The sequence below is a fragment of the Patella vulgata genome, chromosome 1 (assembly GCF_932274485.2).
Source record: "Patella vulgata chromosome 1, xgPatVulg1.2, whole genome shotgun sequence".
In the NCBI taxonomy this organism is placed as follows: domain Eukaryota; kingdom Metazoa; phylum Mollusca; class Gastropoda; family Patellidae; genus Patella; species Patella vulgata.
The window spans coordinates 52,702,491-52,724,170 of record NC_065879.2 but is presented as its reverse complement, the minus strand read 5'-3'; the positions used below and the strand labels follow the sequence as shown (position 1 = coordinate 52,724,170).

The 21,680-nt window shown below is 37.0% G+C and overlaps 1 protein-coding gene across 5 annotated transcripts in view; it reads left to right on the top strand.

Moving 5' to 3' along the window:
* The window catches only part of LOC126830378 (chordin-like protein 2), a 424,750-nt gene that overhangs the window by 298,533 nt on the left and 104,537 nt on the right, over window positions 1-21,680 (top strand). For all 5 annotated transcript variants that reach the window (XM_050560793.2, XM_050560772.2, XM_050560785.2 and 2 more), the window contains 2 exons: window positions 9,036-9,213; window positions 11,494-11,700. In XM_050560793.2, coding sequence (XP_050416750.1) covers window positions 9,036-9,213; window positions 11,494-11,700 — 385 coding nt within the window. The remainder of the gene's footprint in view (window positions 1-9,035; window positions 9,214-11,493; window positions 11,701-21,680) is intronic.

The following is a 21,680-nucleotide window of genomic DNA, read 5'->3' as shown; positions in this document are numbered from 1 at the left end:
ATCTTAGGTCTAAGATAACTACCAAAACCTAAAATATACTTACCAGCATTAGATTTTCATTTTTGATGAGAAGAAGGCGACTTCCTTATCAATAGGCGCATCGGATTCCTTTATTTTCAATGGTATCAAGTGATGGCGTCATGTAGACAAATTTTCAGCCTAGAAGCACCAATTCCATATTTTGGTTGACAGTAAAATACCCTTAGTTCAAATATTGCCACTTAAAAAAAAAGGTCTCTATATATGCTTTATACGTATGCAAAACATTCCGATTATGACCATTTCGGACTTTTGTCGATATACAGTGGCATTTGTTTGGCCACTCTTGATACTTTTGACCGTTGTACGGTGGTTTCATACACAGATATATCAATTAGGCCCTCTATAGGAGTTCCCAAAAAAATATTAGACCTCTAAACATGCTCGTACAGCGGCGCTAGTCTACTCTTACATAGAATTCCAACTGCCATGGGATCTTTTACGGTCACTCCGATGTGTCCACGGGACTTCAAAAATTGATTGAATATTCAATGAAATATCGCCAATTTTCTGGTTTCGTGCACGCCAAGGATTTGTATCACTAACATATAAAAATGTAATATCAATTACAGATAGAGCCCCTAGCCCAAACAACGTCATGCCTTTCATCAGAGATCCAATATTCGATACTACTGTACAATACTACTGCACTCAATTAGCGAATTGGACTTGCTTATAAACAGCCCAAGCCGTCGATTTCTGTCTAGATGATTACGGTTATAAGATAATTTTGACAAAGAAGCAACAATATTAATTCAAAGACTAATTATTACACACTGCAATCAACTATTTCTGCTACAGGGTCAATAAACCCATATTTTGGGTAGAAGAAAACACTCATAGTTGAAATAATTTTAGTTCAAAATATCGTCAATGTGAAAGAAAAAAAACACTCTTGAATAGGCTCTATACGTTGACAAAACGTACAGATTGTATCCACCCTTACCACATGTTTCGCTTAGCAATGAAAGCTGCCGTTTTCAGTTTTCGATCTCTTTGTTCTCCTACTCCTGATATTTGGGACTGTCGTACAAAGGATTCATACATAACACTACCGATAAGACTCTCTGTGGCAGAAGTTCCCAAAAAAATATTATCTTAACTTTTCGAGAAAAAGACCTCTAAAAATGCTCCAAATCGTCAAAATACGACGTTTTCGATTTTAGATCTCTGTTTTCGGCTACCCATGACAATTAGAAAAATTATACAAAGGTTTCAAACAATACAGTACCCATTTGACTCTCGATTGAGAAAGTTTGAAACAAATCGTTGGAGGCGTTTCCGAGAAAATGGCGTCTAAAGTTGCTCGAAATCGTAAAAATACTTACTTTTCAAAGTCACATAACTTTTTCAATTATTGATAGAAACTTGTCGCTTTAGTACCATCTGATCGACAATTCAATGGGCTATTAAACGATATAAGACTGTAACTATTCGGCAAAAACACAATTGGTACATCGCATTTTCCGCACAGGCCCCCATTTTTCACAATTTTGTCAAAGTTTGGGTACCTTTCTTGACTACTTCCGGACATTAGAGGATTTTCATTTATAGTTCATGGACTGGTCTGGTCCTTCGACTTCATATTCCTGAAGTTTCAGAAAAATCGTTGGAGCCGTTTTAAAAAAATAAGAACTCTACGTTTAGACCAAAATGCGAAAAAAAGTGAAAAATCAAAGTTAACATTTCAGAACAAAACTTATATAGTTCGAATCGGATTGATGTCAGCTATCCAAAAATATAACTGAAATTTCAAAATTCCCCCCTAAATAAAATTCCATTTTTCACCAAAAAAATGATAGCGACAAAGTTTCTAAATTCCACAGTTTTGAACTTCAATCTGCTCAGAAATGTCTCCAGCTATCCAAAAATGTAAATATCTGAAGAATCCATTTAGAATCAAGAGAATAATGGCCGATATTCAATTTTTGTGCACGTTAAAGATTTCACGCATTTCCGCTATGCGCACAAATTTCGTTCTACATTTAAGCACTACCACCCAGTTTCCCGAGAGAAATTCAAATTTCAGACCCCTATCTCTTATAGTTGCTGAGAAATAGGCAAAACGGAAAAAAAAATAACTAGAATTGCGCGCAATGCTGAAGGCTTTCACTGTCGCCAAGGCGTCATACGATCGCCAGATATATGACAAAAGACTATCCCCACCACTCCCCCACCCCCAAAAAAACCCACATTCTAGCATAACTCAGATCTTGTCCCCTAAACATGCTCCAACTGTTTTCAATTTTCGATCTCTTTTTTCGGCTACCCATGACAATTAGAAAAATTGTACAAGGGTTACACACAATACACTACCCAGTAGAATCTCGATTGAGCAAGTTTGAAAAAAATCATTTTTTAGTTGGCAATAAAATCTTGTTGCTATAGCACCATCTCGTAGATAATTCACGTGGTTATCATACGACATAATACTTTAAGTACTCGGTAAACAACCAATTGATACATCGCATTTGGCGCACAGGCACCCATTTTTCAGAATTTTGTCAAATTTTGAATACCTTTCTTGACCACTTCCGGTGATTAGAGGATTTTCATTTATAGTTCATGGACTGATTTGGTCCGTCGACTTCATAGTCCCGACGTTTCAGAAATATCGTAGGTGTCGTAGGTGTTCGTACCTTTCTAACCAGGGTAATTATATAACTGTTGAATTAAACAACGGATAACTCCTACCTCTTAAAATGATTTAGATAATTAGTAAATAATTATTATTATCTAATGATTGTCGCTTTGTGACATATATAGTATAACCAATATATACATTGTAATTTTATAATCAATATGATACTGTGTATTAGTCGTGTTTATGTTTTTATGATTTGAATTTCTTCATGCAATATTTGTAAATCGCCAGTAGGAATAAATGTCTCTTATATAATTACATTGTGCTGGCTGGAAGTTGCACGGTAGGCTAGCCTTTGGGACTGCGGTTGATGTCATCGATGAACTCGCTGATCTCGACTTGCTACGTTGCGATGACACAGAAGCTTTTTTCTGTTTCAGCTTGCACTGTATCATACGGTCTGTCATTGAGTCAACTGGCGGGGTTTTGATTCCCCGGTTGTACGTGACAAGGAGTAGGGTCGCCTGTCTAACCTCGTGGGTTTTCTCCGGTTTCCTCCACTGCTAAAGACCCCTACGCGCAAGCGAATTATTGAAATATAAACCATATGTTAGTCCCGAAATGACCTACTTTATGTCGAGTGGACGTTAAACCCAATTTCTCTCTCTCTCTCTTTTAATTCACATATATATCAATTAGGCTCTCTATAGAAGGAGTTCCCCAAAAAAATATTAGATTGCCTTTTTGAGAAAAAGACCTCTAAACATGCTCGTACAGCGGCGCTAGTCTACTCTTATATAGAATTCCAACTTATCTTATCTTTTACGGTCACACCAATTTGTACACGGGACTTCGGAATCGCGTTCATGTCAGCTACTCAAATATGTAACTGGTTCAAAAATTGATTGAATATTCAATGAAATATCGCCAATTTTCTGGTTTCGTGCACGTAAAAGATTTGACGTCACTAACATATAAAAATTTAATAATAATTTCAGGAAGAGTCCATGCTCAAACAACGTCATGTCTTTATCAGAGGTGCAATATTCGATACTTCTGTACAATACTACTGCATACATTAATTGGATTTGCTTATAAACAGCGCGAGCCGTTCATTTCTGTCTAGATGATTACGGTTATAAGATAATCTTGACAAAGAAGCAAAAATATTAATTCAAAAACTAATTATTACACACTGCAATCAACTATTTCTGCTACAGGGTCACTAAACCCATATTTTGGATAGAAGAAAACACTCATAGTTGAAATAATTTCAGTTCAAATATCATCACTGATAAAAGCACTCTTGAACAGGCCCTATACGTTGACAAAACGTACAGATTGTATTCACCCTGTTTCACTTAACAATGAAAGCTGCCGTTTTCAATATTCGATGCCTCTGTTCTCCTACTCCTGATATTTGGGACTGTTGTACAATCGTTTTATGTATAACTCTGTAGAAGAAGTTCCAAAAATGAATTATTTTGACTTTTCGAGAAATAGTCCTCCAAATCGTAAAAATACGACGTTTTCGATTTTCGATCTCTTTTTTCGGCTACCCCTGACATTTCAAAAAATAATACAGTAGTTTCACAAAACAACCAACCCATTAGTCTCTCGATTGAGAAAGTTTTTAAAAAATCGTTGGAGGCGTTTCCGAGAAACATGCGTCTAAAGTTGCTCGAAATCGCAAAATACCTTACTATTAAAAGTCACATAACTTTTTTATTATTTGATAGAATCTTGCCGCTTTAGTACCATCCGATAGACAATTCAATTGGCTATTAAACGATATAAAACTTTAACTAATCGGCAAAAACACAATTGATACATCGGATTTTCCGCACAGACACCCATTTTTCAGAATTTTGTCAAAGTTTGGATACCTTTCTTGACCACTTCTGGAGATTAGAGGATTTTCATTTATAGTTCATGGACTGGTTTGGTCCTTCGACTTCATATTCCTGAAGTTTCAGAAAAATCGTTGAAGCCGTTTTAAAAAAAAATAAGAACTCTACGATTTGACCAAAATGCGAAAAAAAGTGAAAAATCAAGGTTAACATTTCAGAACAAAACTTATATTGTTGGAATCGGATTGATGTCAGCTATCCAAAAATATAACTGAAATTTCAAAATTCCCAAAGAAAAATAGAAAATGTTGAAAATTTTCCATTTTTCACCAAAAAAATAAGAGAGCGACAAAGTTTATAATTTCCACAGTTTTGAACTGCTATCTGCTCAGAAATGTCTCCAGCTATCCAAAAATGTAAATTTCTGAAGAATCCATTGAGAATTAAGAAAATAATGGCCGATTTTCAATTTTCGTACACGTTAAAGATTTGACGCATTTCCGCTATGCGCACAAATTTTGAAATAGCTTTAAGCAGTAGCTGCACACCACTTTTCATACAGAAAATCAAATTTCAAACCTCTATCTCTTACAGTTGCTGAGATCTAGCTTCCCCCAATAAAAAAAAATAATAATATTAATCTTAGTAATAACAATAGTCTTTCACCGAAGCCTAATTAATCTTAGTAATAACAATAGTCTTTCACCGAAGGTGAAAGCCTAATAATATTAATCTTATTAATAACAATAGTCTTTCACCGAAGGTGAAAGCCTAATAATTTTAGTAATCTCAATAGGCTTTCAGACGAAAGTCTGAAAGCCTAATAACAATTTTAGTAATCTCAATAGGCTTTCAGACTAACTAGATCTGCTAAGCAGATATTTAAGCTTTCATATTCACAATCACTTCCTGTTACATGTCAAAGGTCATATAAAGAATCTCAACAAGATAAAAAAAAACAATTAAAATCGGTCAAAAACTCGCGAAACTAATGCGATTTTTCACTCGTAAACAACTCTGTCGGCACGAAAAACGACAAAATTAAAAAAAGTGACATTTTCAAATACCATAAATTGGACCCTGATCCCGACTATCCAGAAATGTATTCATTTTCAAAAATAGGAGAAGTATTCTCCAAACTACGGCCTATTGTTTTCATTTTCATGTCCGTTATCGTCGATTTTTCACTTTTTCTCATATTCAGTTTAAAAGGGTTTCCATCAATTGACCTAGATCAAAATTCAAATCCGATAGTTACACAGTTACAGCAATGTAGTTCAAATGCATTCGTAAGATGGTGGCACTTCTGGTTCAATCGGCAGACTTCATATTTTGTGTACACATCAGTACTTTCTTAGCTAGTACAGAACAAAAAAATTCAAGGCAATCTGACCTATATTTCGTCGATTTATTTTAAAAATTTGATCCTTAATTTCATCAAGGGAAGATAATTTAGAACATTTTTAATGAAATTTTTCAAGTCGCATCGTTAAGATCTACTTACATACTAAATTTCATACAAATCGTGCCAACTATTAAAGAAGTTGTCAAGTTGGTCTCAACTTCCGGTTCGAAATCACAGCGATTTGAAGTAAATGTTTCAAGGTACTCAAAGAAAAAAGAATTAGTAAAATTTAACCTCTAGAGCGTCCACAAGATTTTTTGAAGTGATCAAGGGCCATAACTATTACAGTAATTATCGGAAATCGCTGAAAATCAATAGGCTTCTTCGTCTCATGACCTTAAACACTGTCTATAAATTTAAAGTCGATCGGATACTAAATTTAGCCTCTAGAGCGTCCACAAGATTTTTTGAAGTGATCAAGGGCCATAACTCTGACTGTAATTATCGGAAATTGCTGAAAATCATGACCTTAAACACTGTGTATAAATTTAAAGTAATCGCATACTAACTTTAGCCGGCCGGACGGGGGCGACGACAATATACGACCACATTTCAATGTCGGCGTATAAAATTAACCGCATGCATATAATATTTAATGTATGGTAAAGTCAAAATAGGCGATTTCGGTTTTTAGTGTTGCGGTCATTTTAAAAAAATTGTCTTTTAAGGATAATGTGTATAGTACTAATAGCAATCACATACGGAAGAGGCGATAAGATCCCTTTGAATTTGCAATTTCAAAATTAATTTAAACCAAATTTAAATTCATTAAATCTTTTTTTTTTTTTTTTTGCTGAAACTCTTTTTTTTAATCGGATCGAAATGGGAGTAAGGCACAGAGTCCGGGGTGGTAATGTGCGTATTGTGTCCAAATTTCATGGTTTTCGGACAATCGGTGCCGGTGTCGTGGCGAAATTCCACTTTTTTCGCCCTTACTGAAGCCGTAAATGGCGGAAAAAGCCGAACGGCAGGAACCGTATGAAGAACAAACGACCTGAACGAATGCAGGTATCGCCTTGAATTTATCAGGGCACCTAGGTACCAACGTGAAAAGTTCTTTGCTGGAATTTGGTAGTCATGGTCCCTTTGGTTCCAGCGTGGCGCATGCGCGAATTCAAAAGAAATTACGGTCGATTTTGGGATTTTAGGTATATTTCGGAGTGGTTTGGTACGTGACGATGGATCGTCAAAATAGGCGATTTCGGATTTTAGTGTCGCAAACATCGTTGCGGTCATTTTAAAAAATTGTCTTTTAAGGATAATGTGTATAGTACTAATACCTATCACATACGAAAGAGGCGATAAAATCCCGTTGCATTTGCAATTTCAAAATTAATTAAAACTAATATTCAATTCCGAAAATCGTTTTTTTTTGATAAATCTCTTTTTTTTTAATCGGATCAAAATGGTAGTAAAGTACAGAATCCGTGGTGGTAATAGGCGTATTGTGTCCAAATTTCATGGTTCTCGGACAATCCGTTCCGGTGTCGTGGCGAAATTCCCCCTTTTTCCCCTTATGGAAGCCGTATCTGGAGCCGTGCCAAGAACAAACGACTTGAAGGAATGCAGATATCGCCTTGAAATTTTCAGGGCACCTAGGTACCAACGTGAAAAGTTGCTAGCCGGAATTTGTTAGTCATGGTACCTTTGGTTCCAGCGTTGCGCATGCGCGAAGTCAAAAGCAGCTAAATATGTTTGTTATGAAGGGATTTTTTTTACAAAATCTCTTCGAAACTTCGGCTACACCCCCCCCCCCCATTTCCGACCTCGGCGCATCAGAAAATTGTCTCCAAATTAAAATCGAATACTTAGTTCCATCTCTATTTTTTGTTTTACTTTATGTACCCCCGGGAAAATGGCCACCGCTCGCCCCCATGGGTCGGGCCCTAAAATTTCTGGTTTAGAATTGTGCTTGGGACCATAAGCCAGATACCCGGTGGGTTTCAAGTTGGTGTGCAAGATAGTAGGGTTGTGACGGGCATGCGCGGGCCTACACTCGAAAACAACCTTGTCGGCACGGAAAATATCAAAGGCGACATTCGAATTTTTGAAATATTCAAATACCAAACATTCGACCATGAGCCAGGCTATCCTGAAATGTATTAATTTCGGTAATAGGAGACAGATTCTTTCAGCCACGACCAATTGTGTATGTTTTCAAGCCCATTAATGTGGATTTTTCACTATTTTTCATTTTCTATTCAAAACGGTTTCCATCATTTGCCAGAAATCAAAATTCTAATTCCTACAATTTATGGGGTTTCCTTCAAGGATTTGGAAAATATAATTCCCTTGTCTGTAAGTAAAATATCAAAAAAAGCCTTAGCGATATTTCACATTTCAAGATGGTGGCACTTCCGGAAAGGGCTGTAAACTCAATTTTCTGTGAACGAATCAGAAGTGTCGTAGCTAGTACAGAAAAAAAAATTCAAGGCAATCTGACCTATATTTAGTCGATTTTTTGGAAAACTTTAATCCTTAATTTCTCCAAGGGGAGATAAGTTAGGGCATTTTTAATGGTATCGTTGAAGTTGGGTCAATGAGGTCTACATACATTCCAAATTTCATGAAACTCGTACCAATATTAAAGAAGTTGACAATTCTGTTTTACTTCCGGGATGAAATATGAAAGCTTAATAATAATAATCTTAACAAAAACAATAAGCTTTCATATGTAATACATATGAAAGCTTAATAATAATAATAATTTTAGTAATCTCAATAGGCTTTCAGTCGAAAGTCTGAAAGCCTAATAAGAAGAATAATAATCTTAACAAAAACAATAGTGTTTCACACAAGCTAGGCAGTGTAAAACCCTAATGAAATGAAATGGGGTTTAACGTGATTGAATACAACCATAGGTTATTCAATGGCTGTATTCAATGGCTCTATTCAATGACATTTGCTTATATATGCATGTAGTTCTTTTTTCAAAAACTTTTATTTTTTTATGTATTTAATACCTAAGACTAGTTATATATATATGTGTATTCGGTTTGGCTAGGTTCCTTAATTTGTTATTACTTTGGCCTTGAACTTTTTGCCAGTAAAATGTAAGTCATACTAGACATTAATCAGGATTTGTTAAAAGGAATAAACATTTGGGTCAGGGAATAATACGCCTAAGAATTTTAATTTGTTGGGGTTTTTTTTATAGAATGGTAAAGTTGATTGCGCTAGAGAAACATGTTTACGAGACGACCAACTACCGTGTAAACAGCCCCGACGTGTCCCGGGTGATTGTTGTAAAACATGTACTAAACGAAACAAACATAGAAACAAAAACAGGAGGAAAAACAAAAAAACAAAAAATGGAAAGAAGAAAGATAAATCAAGTAAGTTGATGATATTCTCTAATACAAAATTCGATTATGTATAGGACAAATAAATAAAGGATGCAAAAATCGATTTCTGGTCTATTTCAAGTAAAACATAAAGTTGTAAAGAATGACATTCTATCGAACTATTTTACTTTCGTGGATAGTATAGTGATTTACAAAAAGTGGACGACAACGAAATATATGTTATTATACACATCATATCCAAAATTTATATGATTTCATAAAAGAAAATTATAGATAATTAAAATTTTGACAAAGTAGCGTAAAACCAACAAGGGGGGACTATCTATATGTGTATGTGTGTGTGCATGTTTGCCCATCACGCTTCGTCGCCGTGCTCCATCCCCACATATGTGGTATCAAATTAACCAACACTGGGGAACAGGGCTCCGTGAATGTTTTAGGTCATCAAATATGGGCCCCGGGCAAATTAGACCTGGGTCCCGGTCGAACCACGCTTCGTTCCCGCGCTCCACCCAACCCCCACCCCCACCCCATATGTGGTATCAAATTTACCAGCATGACCCCGTGAAAGTGAATGTTTTAGGCCCCTGGCGAATTTGTGCCTCGGGCGAATTTTGCCCCGGGCGTGTGAAGAGGTCAAGCTAATTCATCGAAATACATGGTTTATTACCATTTTAGGCGATCGCATTTTCTAGATTTAGAGCCCCGGACCCCTCGCATGTGGTATCAAATTAACCAGCCGAATTTTGCGCCGGGCAATCTGGGACCCGGGCGAATGGGGTCATAATAATTCATCGAAATCTATCGTTTATTACCATTTAAGGCGATCGAGTTTTCAAGAATCGTCATTTGAAAATTTCTAGAAACAATAGAAATTTCTGGAAACAGTGTTTAGGAAAAAATGGAAGGTTGGGAGGGGGGGGGGGTCTAGAAAAGGTTTGAAAGTTGTGGAAAATTTGAGAATGTTCTAGAAAGTTCTAAAAATTTCCTAAAACTAAGCCGGATCAGACTAGTCGAAGGACAGAACTTTGTTAGCACTTGTAACAGAACTAAACGTTTGCCGTAAGTTTCTATTTGACCCACGTGGCCTGTCTTCTCGATTTATTGCCACTATGTGGAATCAAATTAACCATCATGACCCGTGAATGTTTTAGGCCATTGAATTTGGGCCCCGGGCGAAGCCGGGTATCCTGCTAGTCAATTGAATGAACATTAAGGGAGATAATATACTATAGGGCCCACTGGTTGTGCGAGTACATGCATGTCCCAACAAAACATTTTTTTCACCACTAAACATCGAGGAATGTAGAATGTGCCTGATCCTGATACCAACAATAGTCTGCAATATTAAAAGATGGTGCTAGCTTCCCCAGATGTTTTCCAATGCGTCACACAATTAAAACGACCATGTAATTATTGCCAAATCAGAATAGAATCCGTATTTATTGCATTTCAGTAAAAAGCTCTAAATATATACTCTTCAAAAAAAAAGAAACGCATAGTGACATTTCGTCGTAGGTATACCCTGCTCTCCAGCGTTGCTGTGGCCATACCCTGTGTGTCTGAACCCATTGAAGTCTAATTTGACAGTGTCGGCCTATTTCAAAACAACAGCTGTAACGGGACGCCTGGCTCGTAATACGGTTGCACGTAGGCGTCTACGGACTGTCTGGTCGAGGTCGCTGTTGTGACGATCCAGGGCAAGTGTTGATCTTTGCTGTCGGTACCTATCCCAAAGGCGAGAAATGGTACTCTGGGAAACATTCAGCAGCCTGGCTACATCTGAGTGTTTAACATGGCACGCTGAGTTGAATTGTTGGCGCTATATAAATCAATTATTATTATTATTATCTGTCTGGTATTCACCTGCTTGTAACCAACCGATAGCGTTGTTGTGTTGTTCTTCGTTCAGATGTGGCATCACTTGGCTCGTTGAGTGTTTACATGTGCAACTGATTTTGAATCCGAGAACCCCAGGATTTTAAAGTCCTTAGATTTGAGTTTCATGCGAAAAGCTTGTGAGTTTGATAAACTAATGTTTCTTGGTGCAATCAAGCGAAAACAAATTTCGGCAAAAAGTATGACCAGTCGCAATTAGTGACCCAACATTTAAAACCAATCATGAATTTCTTTTATTTTTACATAGTGATATTAAAAACAAGTAAGATTTATGGAAACAACGACCCCGTTCAAATAAAAAAAATGATGAAAAATGGGCTGTGCGTTTCTTTTATTGAAGAGTATATTTGTGATATGCTAATTTCTCAAAGCATATTGATGAATAATAAATAATTTTAAAACTAATTACAGAAAAGAAGAAGCGAAGAAAAAAACAACCAACGTCGTCTGTAAGTGAGATTACAACTGGAATGTGGAATAAAACGAAAGTTTATCCATGTCTAGCTAAAAAATCTGATCGTTTTATATATTTTGAAGAGAAAGGTGATTCTATGATTTTAGCTTTTAATTCACCTAAAGATGATAAGGTAGAGATAAATACCTGGACTGTTAAAAAAGGTAAGATATAAAATTAAACAAAAGTTTTATTTACGACTTTCTGTCCGAAGTGCACACAAATAGTGCACAGTATGCACTTACTACTAGACAGAAAATCAGTTATAATTCTCGGATGTCCAACTGATCAGTGTTTTAGTAAATGTAGGTATGAATTACTTGGGCTATACTTTATACCGGAAAACTACCGGTTTTCCGGTATTTAGTGTTTTTCCGGTGTTTTCAGGTATTCAGTATAAAACGGTGTTTTCCGGTTGTTTTCCGGTGTCCGGATGTTTTCCGGTGTTTCCCGGTTGTTTTCCGGTGTTTTCCGCTATATAGTATTGCCGATTACTTGCTACCGTTATAAATGCAATTTAATAAGATTTTCTGACAAAACGTATATAATACCATTGAATTAAAATTAAACTTGCGAAGGCGAAGTCAAGAAGGCAAGAAATAATCAGTGCGAAGCCAAAAGTCGAGTCACTTCTTAGCTTCGACTTGTTCATTTCATGCCTTCTTGGCTTCGATCTGTTAACTCATAGCGGAGCGATATTTCTTGCCTTCGCCTGGCTATGAGTCTATAAGCGGAAGGCGACAACTCGGAACAAAGACTGATAGACAACTTGGGCAAAGGCAGAAGACAACTCGGACCAATTTTTTTAAAAATAATAAAGTATTGTTTTAATAAATTTACGTGTTTTAAGTTGACCTATTTCAAATAAATTCATCGGCTATTTTTTGGGGTCAAATATGCAAAAATATTATAGATACAAAGAATAGTCCGGCAGCAGTTCGACAAACCTGGAAATATAGTCCATCTAATGTTTTTTTGATGGATTATATATCTTCAGTATGTGTAGGTTCAGAATCCGGATGATGCCACCCTGGCACCCTTGGGGAAATTTAAATATTCAAGATGGCAGCCATGAGGTATTTTCTGGTTATGTCGAACTGAGCTCTAGGTGTTACTCATCCGTGACCCACTTGGTCATTCATCCAAATGAAATCTCTATGGAATACTGTGGTCATTTATATAAAATGAAACTTCTTTAAGGATTACTGTATAACTAAACTAGAATTCTTAGCAACCGTGAGTAATTTGAATATTCTATCAACGTTATGTCAGATACATCAAGTGAGACTAAACGGGGACAAAGGAGAGACAGAGAAAGTGAAGGTGAGACTCCGAAACCAGACAACAAAATAAACAAAATGGACGACTCGCCAAACAAGGAGGTGTCGAGTGGGGTACTGTCTAAAAAATTAGATTTTCTGATGATAGGTATGGCCGATATTAAAAGAAATCAAGAGACGATGTGGCATGTTCTTGAAGCCAAAATTAACTCCATGGGGGTTGACTTATTATCTACTATTGACTCAAAGAAAGGTTGCCAGGCAACGAAACATATGCCCACAGCAGCTTAATCGTCCGAGCGGTGGATTAGAGTTGTCGCATATTTATTCCTTTGTAGTAATTGGGGGCCTTTACAAGACAGTTTCATACAGATCATATTATAATTTTTGTCGTTTGAGGGTTCACAAGGTTCTACAAACTGAAACAAGGGCCTCAACTCTGGAAGTAGTCTACAGAAATTGTTGAAATTTGACAGGCTTTTTTCGTTTTACTAATTTAAATAATGCATATAAATTTCAGACAGATCGAATATTCTCTTTTGTCATTCAAACGTTCACAAGGTTCACAAAGTAAAACAAGGGCCATAACTCTAGAAATTATTGACAGAAATTGCTGAAATTCAATAGACCTCTGTTTCACAAATTTAAATGATGCATATACATTTCATACATATCGGATGATAACTTTCATTAATCGAGCATTAACAAGTTTGAACAAAGTGAAACCAGGGCCATAACTCTATAAATAATTATTGTAAATTGCTGAAATTCAATAGGCTTCGTGGTTTCACTAATTTAAATAATGCATATAAATTTCACAAAGATCGGATGATAACATTTTGCGTTAGAGCGTTCACAGGGTTCAATAAAGTGAAACGAGCCATAATTCTAAACGTAATAAAAGGAAATTGCTGAAATTTAATAGGATTGTTCTTTTTACTAACTTAAATGGCACATATACATATTATTCAGAGGTTAGAGCGTTTACAAAGTACAACAAAGTGAAACAAGGGCCATAACTCTAGAAGTAATAAACGGAAATTGTTGAAATTCAATAGGATTCTTCGTTTCACTAATTTAAATCATGCATAAATTTCACAAAGATCGGGTGATAACTTTTGGCGTTAGAGCGTTCACTAGGTTCAATAAAGTGAAACATGGGCCATAACTCTAGACGTAATAAACGGAAATTGCTGAAATTCAATAGGCTTCTTTGTTTCACTAATTTAAATAATTCATATAAATTTCAATAAAGTGAAACAAGGACCATAACTCTAGACCCAATACACGGAAATTGGTGAAATTCAATAGGATTCTTTATTTCACTAATTTAAATAACGCATATAATAGCGTTCACAAGGTTCAAAAAAGTGAAACGCGGGCCATAACTCTAGACGTAATAAACATAAATTATTGACATTAAATAGGCTTCTTCATCTCACTAATGTAAACCACATATATCAATTTTAAAACAATCGGATAAAAACTTTTGGAGCGTTCACAAAAAATTGTGGACGGACGGACTGACAGACGGACGGGTGGACGGGGGCGACGGCAATATACGTCCATATTTTCATGTGGGCGTATAAAAATGAAGACCATGAAAGATGAAATAGGTATAGACATAGCCGCCGAAAGTGTCCGCATCATCAATATTTCTACAATAATTCAATCACTTCAGTCAAAGATTCATGAGCTAGAAGAGCGACCCTACGTGAATCAAGCTGGGGTGATAAACCTGGTATTGTCAAAGTGGGCTTTGAAACTTTAGAACAGAAGATACAAGTTTCACGTCACAAATTAAAACGCAGGAATACAGCTTATAAAGATGTGTATATTAAATCATCAAAATCTCGCATAGAAAGGCTAATTGAAAGCAATGCCAGGGGTGTAGTGAAACATGTAAATAAGGGTGATAGCTTACGAGTAAACGCGACCCAAGACAAAACGAAACTTCAGTAGGTTTATAGCAAAAAGGTATTTGTGATGTTTTAATTAAATTAGGTCACATTAATGTTTGTGGATGGACAAAATCTACCAACCTGTTACGAAGTGAACCGATTAATTGTGTAGGAGCAGATATTGTTAGCGTGAACGAAACCCATTTAACTGGTAACTCCGACTTGATAATTGATGGCTGGACTTGGAAAGGCTTTAACCGAGCTAGAACTCATGTGAAAGCTGCGAAGGCAGTGAGAAGTTGAATCGTTTTTCGTTATTCGTTATTCACCAATAACGAATAACGAGGTGGTCACCTCGTTATTCGCGAATAATGAGGTACAAGCTACCTCGTTATTCGTTATTCGTTATTCAACTTTTTATTTGGGATTCAAATATACAGCGAGCTGTTTGTTATTCGTTTGTCACCTCGTTATTCGGGATTCACATATGAAGGTGTTCAGGTATCTTTAATGCGGATATTTCAGGATTTAATTCTAAACGATCACTAGACAACAATAGATTAATGGATTGCAAAGTATCCCCTAGCAGTAGAAATCTTATTAAATGACGTATAGTCGGTAAATAAACCAGATTGTTATTCAAGCAGTGAATAACGAATAACGAGGTACAAGCTACCTCGTTATTCGTTATTTAACCTTATATTCGGGATTCCAATATGCAGCTAGCCATGACTAGAATGATGGATGCCAAGTATCCCCCAGTAGTATAAAACACAGTAAAACGACCTCTAGACGAAAAACAGTCCACATTGCTATTCAAGCAGCGAATAACGAGCTGTTTGTTATTCGTTTTTCACCTCGTTATTCGGGATTCACATATGAAGGTGTTCATGTATCTTTAATGAAGATGGGGATCACGTGGCTAAGTGGGTAAGACGCTAGCTCGCTAGCCTGGAGGTCGGGTGTTCGATCCCTGCATTGGTTCTCCCTTGTCAGTGATGCAGGCTGACAAGGAAAGCTGTCTAGTCGTTCGGATGGGACGAACAACCGAGGTCCCGTGTACACATTGGCGTGCACGTAAAAGATCCCTTGGCAGTTAGAATTCGATATAAGAGTAGGCCGTAGTGCCGCTGTCCGGGCAAAATTTTCCTCATAGCACACTGTATGGCGTATGCCCGTCTTCATTAGCCCAGGTTAGGAACAGAACAGTAGGACGTTAAACTCCATTTCATTTCATTTCATTTAATGAAGATATTTCAGGATTTAATTCAAAACGATCACTAGGCAACAATAGAATAATGGATTGCAAAGTATCCCCTAGCAGTGAATAACGAATAACGAATAACGAGGTGACTTGCCTCGTTATTGGCGAATAACGAGGTACTATTCGTTATTTAACTTTATATTCGGGATTCCAATATGCAGCTAGCCATGACTAGAATGATGGATGCCAAGTATCCCCCAGTAGTATAAAACACAGCAAAACGACCTCTTGACAAAATACAGTCCACATTGTTATTCAAGCAGCGAATAATGAGCTGTTTGTTATTCGTTTTTCAAATCGTTATTCGGGATTCACATATAAAGGTGTTCATGCAGTGGCGGCGCCACGTGGGGGGGGGGGGCATTTGTGATACGTTTCGGTAATCAATACCTTCTACAGTGATTAAATCCCACTTCCCCACTAAGTCATAGACTTGCATGTTGTAGAGCCTGAGTGATTTCTTACCAAGCCCATCCTGCTGTAAACCTACTATAAACAATAACACGGTAATCAATACCTTCTACAGTAATTAAATCCCACTTCCCCACTCAGTCATAGACTTGCATGTTGTAGAGCCTGAGTGATTTCTTACCAAGCCCATCCTGCTGTAAACCTACTATAAACAATAACACGTGAATCACTTGGGAAGTGCTTTTTATGATCTTCAGAGTTTTTGGGTATAGGTCAACGCGGCGAGAATATGCATTCACTTGATACACTTACTCCGTTTGACACCACCCTCTCTATTCGGATAAGCTGGTGATTTGGCGACGAACAGTATCTGGTCAGCTCTATTTATCTCAACGACCAGTGTCTGAAATTCTGCCAGGCTGCATTTCCGGCAGTATATGTCACAAAATATCGTGGCGAAAATATTCATCCCCTTTGAGTCACTTACTCCGTCCGTTTGACACTTTCCTGTCTGGTCGGATAAACTAGTGATTTGGCGACAGGCGGTATCTGGTAAGCTTTATTTATCTCGACGATCAATCCCTGAAATACTGCCAGACTGCATCTGATCAGCTCTATTTATCTCTACAATCGGTGCCTGAATACTGTCAGACAGCATTTCCGGCAGTCTATTTTTCAAGATTTTCTTGGGAAGGTCCCCAATACCCCCACAAGGACTCGCTACTTTGGCGCTCACAAGAGGACTTCGTTGAGGTTCGCAAGTGCGTTCGTTTGACATTTTGTTCTCTGGTCGGATAAACTAGTGATCAGGCGACGGACGGTATCTGGTCTGCATTTCCGGCAGCCTGTTGTTTCAAAATTGTCTGTAGGAGACCTCCCTACCCCTAATTGAAGCTAGTGCCTTTGCACCCTTAACCTTGGACTTTTCCCAGCTTTGCTCCTCCAACCACCGACGGCTGGCGCCGCCACTGTGTTCATGTATCTTTAATGAGGATGTTTCAGGATTTAATTCTAACCGATCACTAGACAAGAATAGAATAATGGATTGCAAAGTATCCCCAGCAGTAGAAAACTTATTAAATGACGTATAGTCGGTAAATAAACCAGATTGTTATTCAAGCGGTGAATAACGAATAACGAGGTGACTTGCCTCGTTATTGGCGAATAATGAGGTATAAGCTACCTCGTTATTCGTTATTCAACTAGTTATTCTGGATTCAAATATGCAGCTAGTCATGATTAGAATGAGGGATGTCAAGTATCCCCCAGTGGTATAAAACACAGCAAAACGACCTCTAGACGAAAAACAGTCCACATTGTTATTCAAGCAGCGAATAACGAGCTATTTATTATTCGTTTTTCACCTCGGTTTTCGGGATTCACATATGAAGGCGTTCATGTATCTTTAATGAGGATATTTCAGGATTTAATTCCAAAAAATCAGAAAATTATCCGAGTCTGATATTCGATAATCAAGGACTTAAAGTGGTTAAATGTCACAAACACTTGGGCATTACCCTTTCAAATGACGCCAAATGGACCATCCATATAGAAACTATTATCTCGTCCACCTCAAAAGTATTAAATATTTTGCGTAAACTTAAATTCACCTTTAATAGACAAACTCTAAATAACGTATATTTGATATTCATAAGGCCAAAATTGAAATACGCATGTGAAGTGTGGGATGGGTGTAACGTTTCCAATACCGAAAACCTTGAAAAGGTACAGCTAGAAGCTGTCACTGGACTAACTAAAACTTGTTCTCGTGAAGCGCTTTATTTTGAAACCGGATGGAATAAATTGTCAGACAGACGTACACAAAAGCGACTAACTACATTTTTTCAAATTAAAAATCAGAGAAACCCAGCATACTTATATGACATTCTAGAATATTATCAACAAACACCACAAAAATACAATTTAGGAAACATTAGCGAATAAAGATATCCTTATTGTAGAACAACATTACACCAAACTTCGTACTTCCCCACAACAATTCGAGATTGGGAATTATTAGAGGACGCCATAAAGCAATCAACCAACATTAAATCCTTCAAATATCTATACAAACAAAAATTACGTTCCTTAATACATAACGCGCTAATCTACTACTGTAAAGGTAATAGACATGAAAATATTATTCACACTACAATACGGCATGGGTGTAGTTCGTTGCAAAATGATTTGTATGAAATAAACGTTGTGAATGATCCCACATGTTCTTGTGGCAAATTTATAGAAAATGCCGAACACTATTTCCTGCAATGTCACTAAATATGATGTAATTCGTGCCGAACATAATACATTGTCAAATTATTCTGTGATAAATATAGATATCCTATTGTGCGGCAATTCAGAATTGTCAATTGAGATGAATACAAACCCTTTCCTTGAAGTTCACAAATATATCAAATTTTCAAAACGATTTAAATAAAAGTTATTGTTAGTAGTTAAATCTTAGAATCAATTATTAGCTATAGCTTTTTTGGTGGATAAAATTTTTTTTCCCGCACCCCCCACCCCCCATTTTTTTTATCATTTTATACATGCATCAGTTCATTTATATCCCATTTATTAAACTTTATTTTTCAATGTTTTAAATATAATTTTATATTCTCTTTATCACCTCTTCACTTATTTTATATAGAGCTTTGCGATATAATTCATCTGACTTGACTCATATTACTTATAAATTATTTAATTATTGTATATACTATTTCGCAATCTTGTTTGTATTAAATTTTGTCTATCATTTGTATGTATGGAAAGGGCTTTTCTAAGTTTTTGAAACTTGTGCTCAATCCTTTTGATATTTGTCAATAAAATATGTTTAAACTAAGGGGGGGGGGGTCGCCAACCGAGCTGTGAATTTATGAGACCAAGTTTTTCTAGACCAGTTTTTTGCGTAGATTCCGAATCTGGGTGGTGATCAGGCGTTTGAGGGGGCGTTTTCGAGATATGGGGGTCCAATATCTACAATTGAGGGAAAATGTGATTATGTTGACATAAATGTTGATTATCTTATATATTAATAAACTATAAATTTCTAAGACTGCCCATCTCTAAATAAGTGTTTATGATGCCCTGAACGACTGGGTGGGTGGTTGCAGGTGTGCGTGTGTGAAAGGGGGGAGGGGCGGTAAAATTGGCGGGAAATGAGTTCACGTTGATTTAAATGACGATTTTCTTAGAGCTTGATGAAACATCTCTAAATATGTTAATAAGATGTCCAGTGTGTGTGGGTGTGGGTGTGTGTGTGTGTGAGGGTGTGGAGGGCGGGGGAACGTATTTTTGTGGACAGAAATCATTTGGTTTAAAATTGACATTAAAAGTAGTTTTTCGTTATTCTTAGTCTCGCATCCTTTGGATATGCTTCAGATACCAATTCACATTGTCAATCTTCATTCCAGCCGGGCAGCAAAAGACCACTACGGCAAGGTGGTAATAAAGAAAGGTCTGTTATTTTTTCACCCAGAAAATCTTTTTTTTATTGTTTCATCTACTGATGCAAGTCACTTCCGCGATATTTTCTACCTTTGCCCGTCTTATTATCGATCAAAATGTATGTTTGGATCATCGTTTGCGAGGAGAATGATTGGGATGTCTATTTCGTCCGATCGAGAACACCTAATACATTTTGTTTCAGCGCCTCCATTAAGGAGTAGGTAAGCTATTTTGGTGTCCTCGTGCTTTGTTGTCAGTTCTAGGAAAATATCTCGGCAGACATGCTTTCAGTGGTAATGACTATCTGTCTTTCTTTTTCAAGATAATTCCAACTTTCTAACAATTTCTAAAGAGCTGGGGCAGACACATGATGATTCCGATGACATAATTGCTGGTTTAGAAAAAACTTGTTTGTACCATGTACGGTGAAAGACGACTTACATCAGTAGATGACACTAGAAGAAAGATTTTCTGGAGGAACTTTAATTGTGATGAAATATAACAAACTTTTCTTTCTTTATTGCCATCTTGCCTGAGTAGTCTTTTGCTGCAAAACCAATGATCAAACAAGATGACCCTGCGATACAAGGCTGGAATGAAGGCTTACAATATGAATGGGTATCTGACAGCATATCCAAAGGATATACGCGAGCTGTTGATCAGCCATTAATAAGATATCTATCCGGCTCATATTATGAACTTTGATTTTGAATCTTCTGATGAAGACTATAAGAATAAACTAATATCTAAACATGTCTCTGATTTATTATGTATTTTTTGTAAATATCAAGATCTCTTGGAAAGTGCCATTATAATTCAATATTTTGAAGGACGAAATTGGTACTGGACAGAAAAGCTAACGAGAAAATCCTTATCAGGTCAATTTTGTACCAAGTAGTTTCTGTCCCCAAAAATACATGTTGCCCCCCCCCCCCCTCATACAATGGGAATCTTATACACATATATAGAGATGTGCAGCGGAATTAAAAAATAATGTTTTTACCAAGTTCTAATACAATCCTCATTTAAATCGCCATGAACTCATTTCCCGCCAATTCCTCACCCCCCCCCCCCCCCCACATCTACATACGCACACCCTGCTACCCCCACAACACCTTTCCACAAATCAAAACAGTTGTCCATCATATACACTTCTTTAGAGATGGACAGCCCTAGAAATGTATGTTTTATTAATATATAACATGATCATCATTTATGTCAACATAATAACATTTCCGCCCAATTGCAGACATTGCCCCCTCCCACCATATCTCGAAAACGCCCCCTCAAACGCCTGATCACCACCCAGATTCGGAATCTACGCAAAAAACTGGTCTAGAAAAACTTGGTGTCATAAATTCACAGCTCGGGTGGCGACCCCCCCCCCCCCCTCAGCCACCGGACTATTGTTGTCTCGTGATCGTTTGGAATTAAATCCTGAAATATCCTCATTAAAGATACATGAACGCCTTCATATGTGAATCCCGAATAACGAAGTGAAGAACGAATAACAAACAGCTCGTTATTCGCTGCTTGAATAACAATGTGGACTGTTTTTTCGTCTAGTGGTCGTTTTAATGTGTTTTATACTACTGGGGAATACTTGGCATCCATCATTCTAGTCATGGCTAGCTGGTATTGGAATCTTTCACCCGAAAATTCTCACTGGGGACGCGATGCTGAGTGCTTTTATGTGCATTTGTTGTCACATGTATATATTAACTACGGCCATGATGCTATTTTTATATGCGGTGATTTGAACTCCAGAATAGGTGAACGAAGTGAAACATCAGTTGAACTAGATGGCTTACCATTGCGTAAATTCCTTGACAAACACTTAA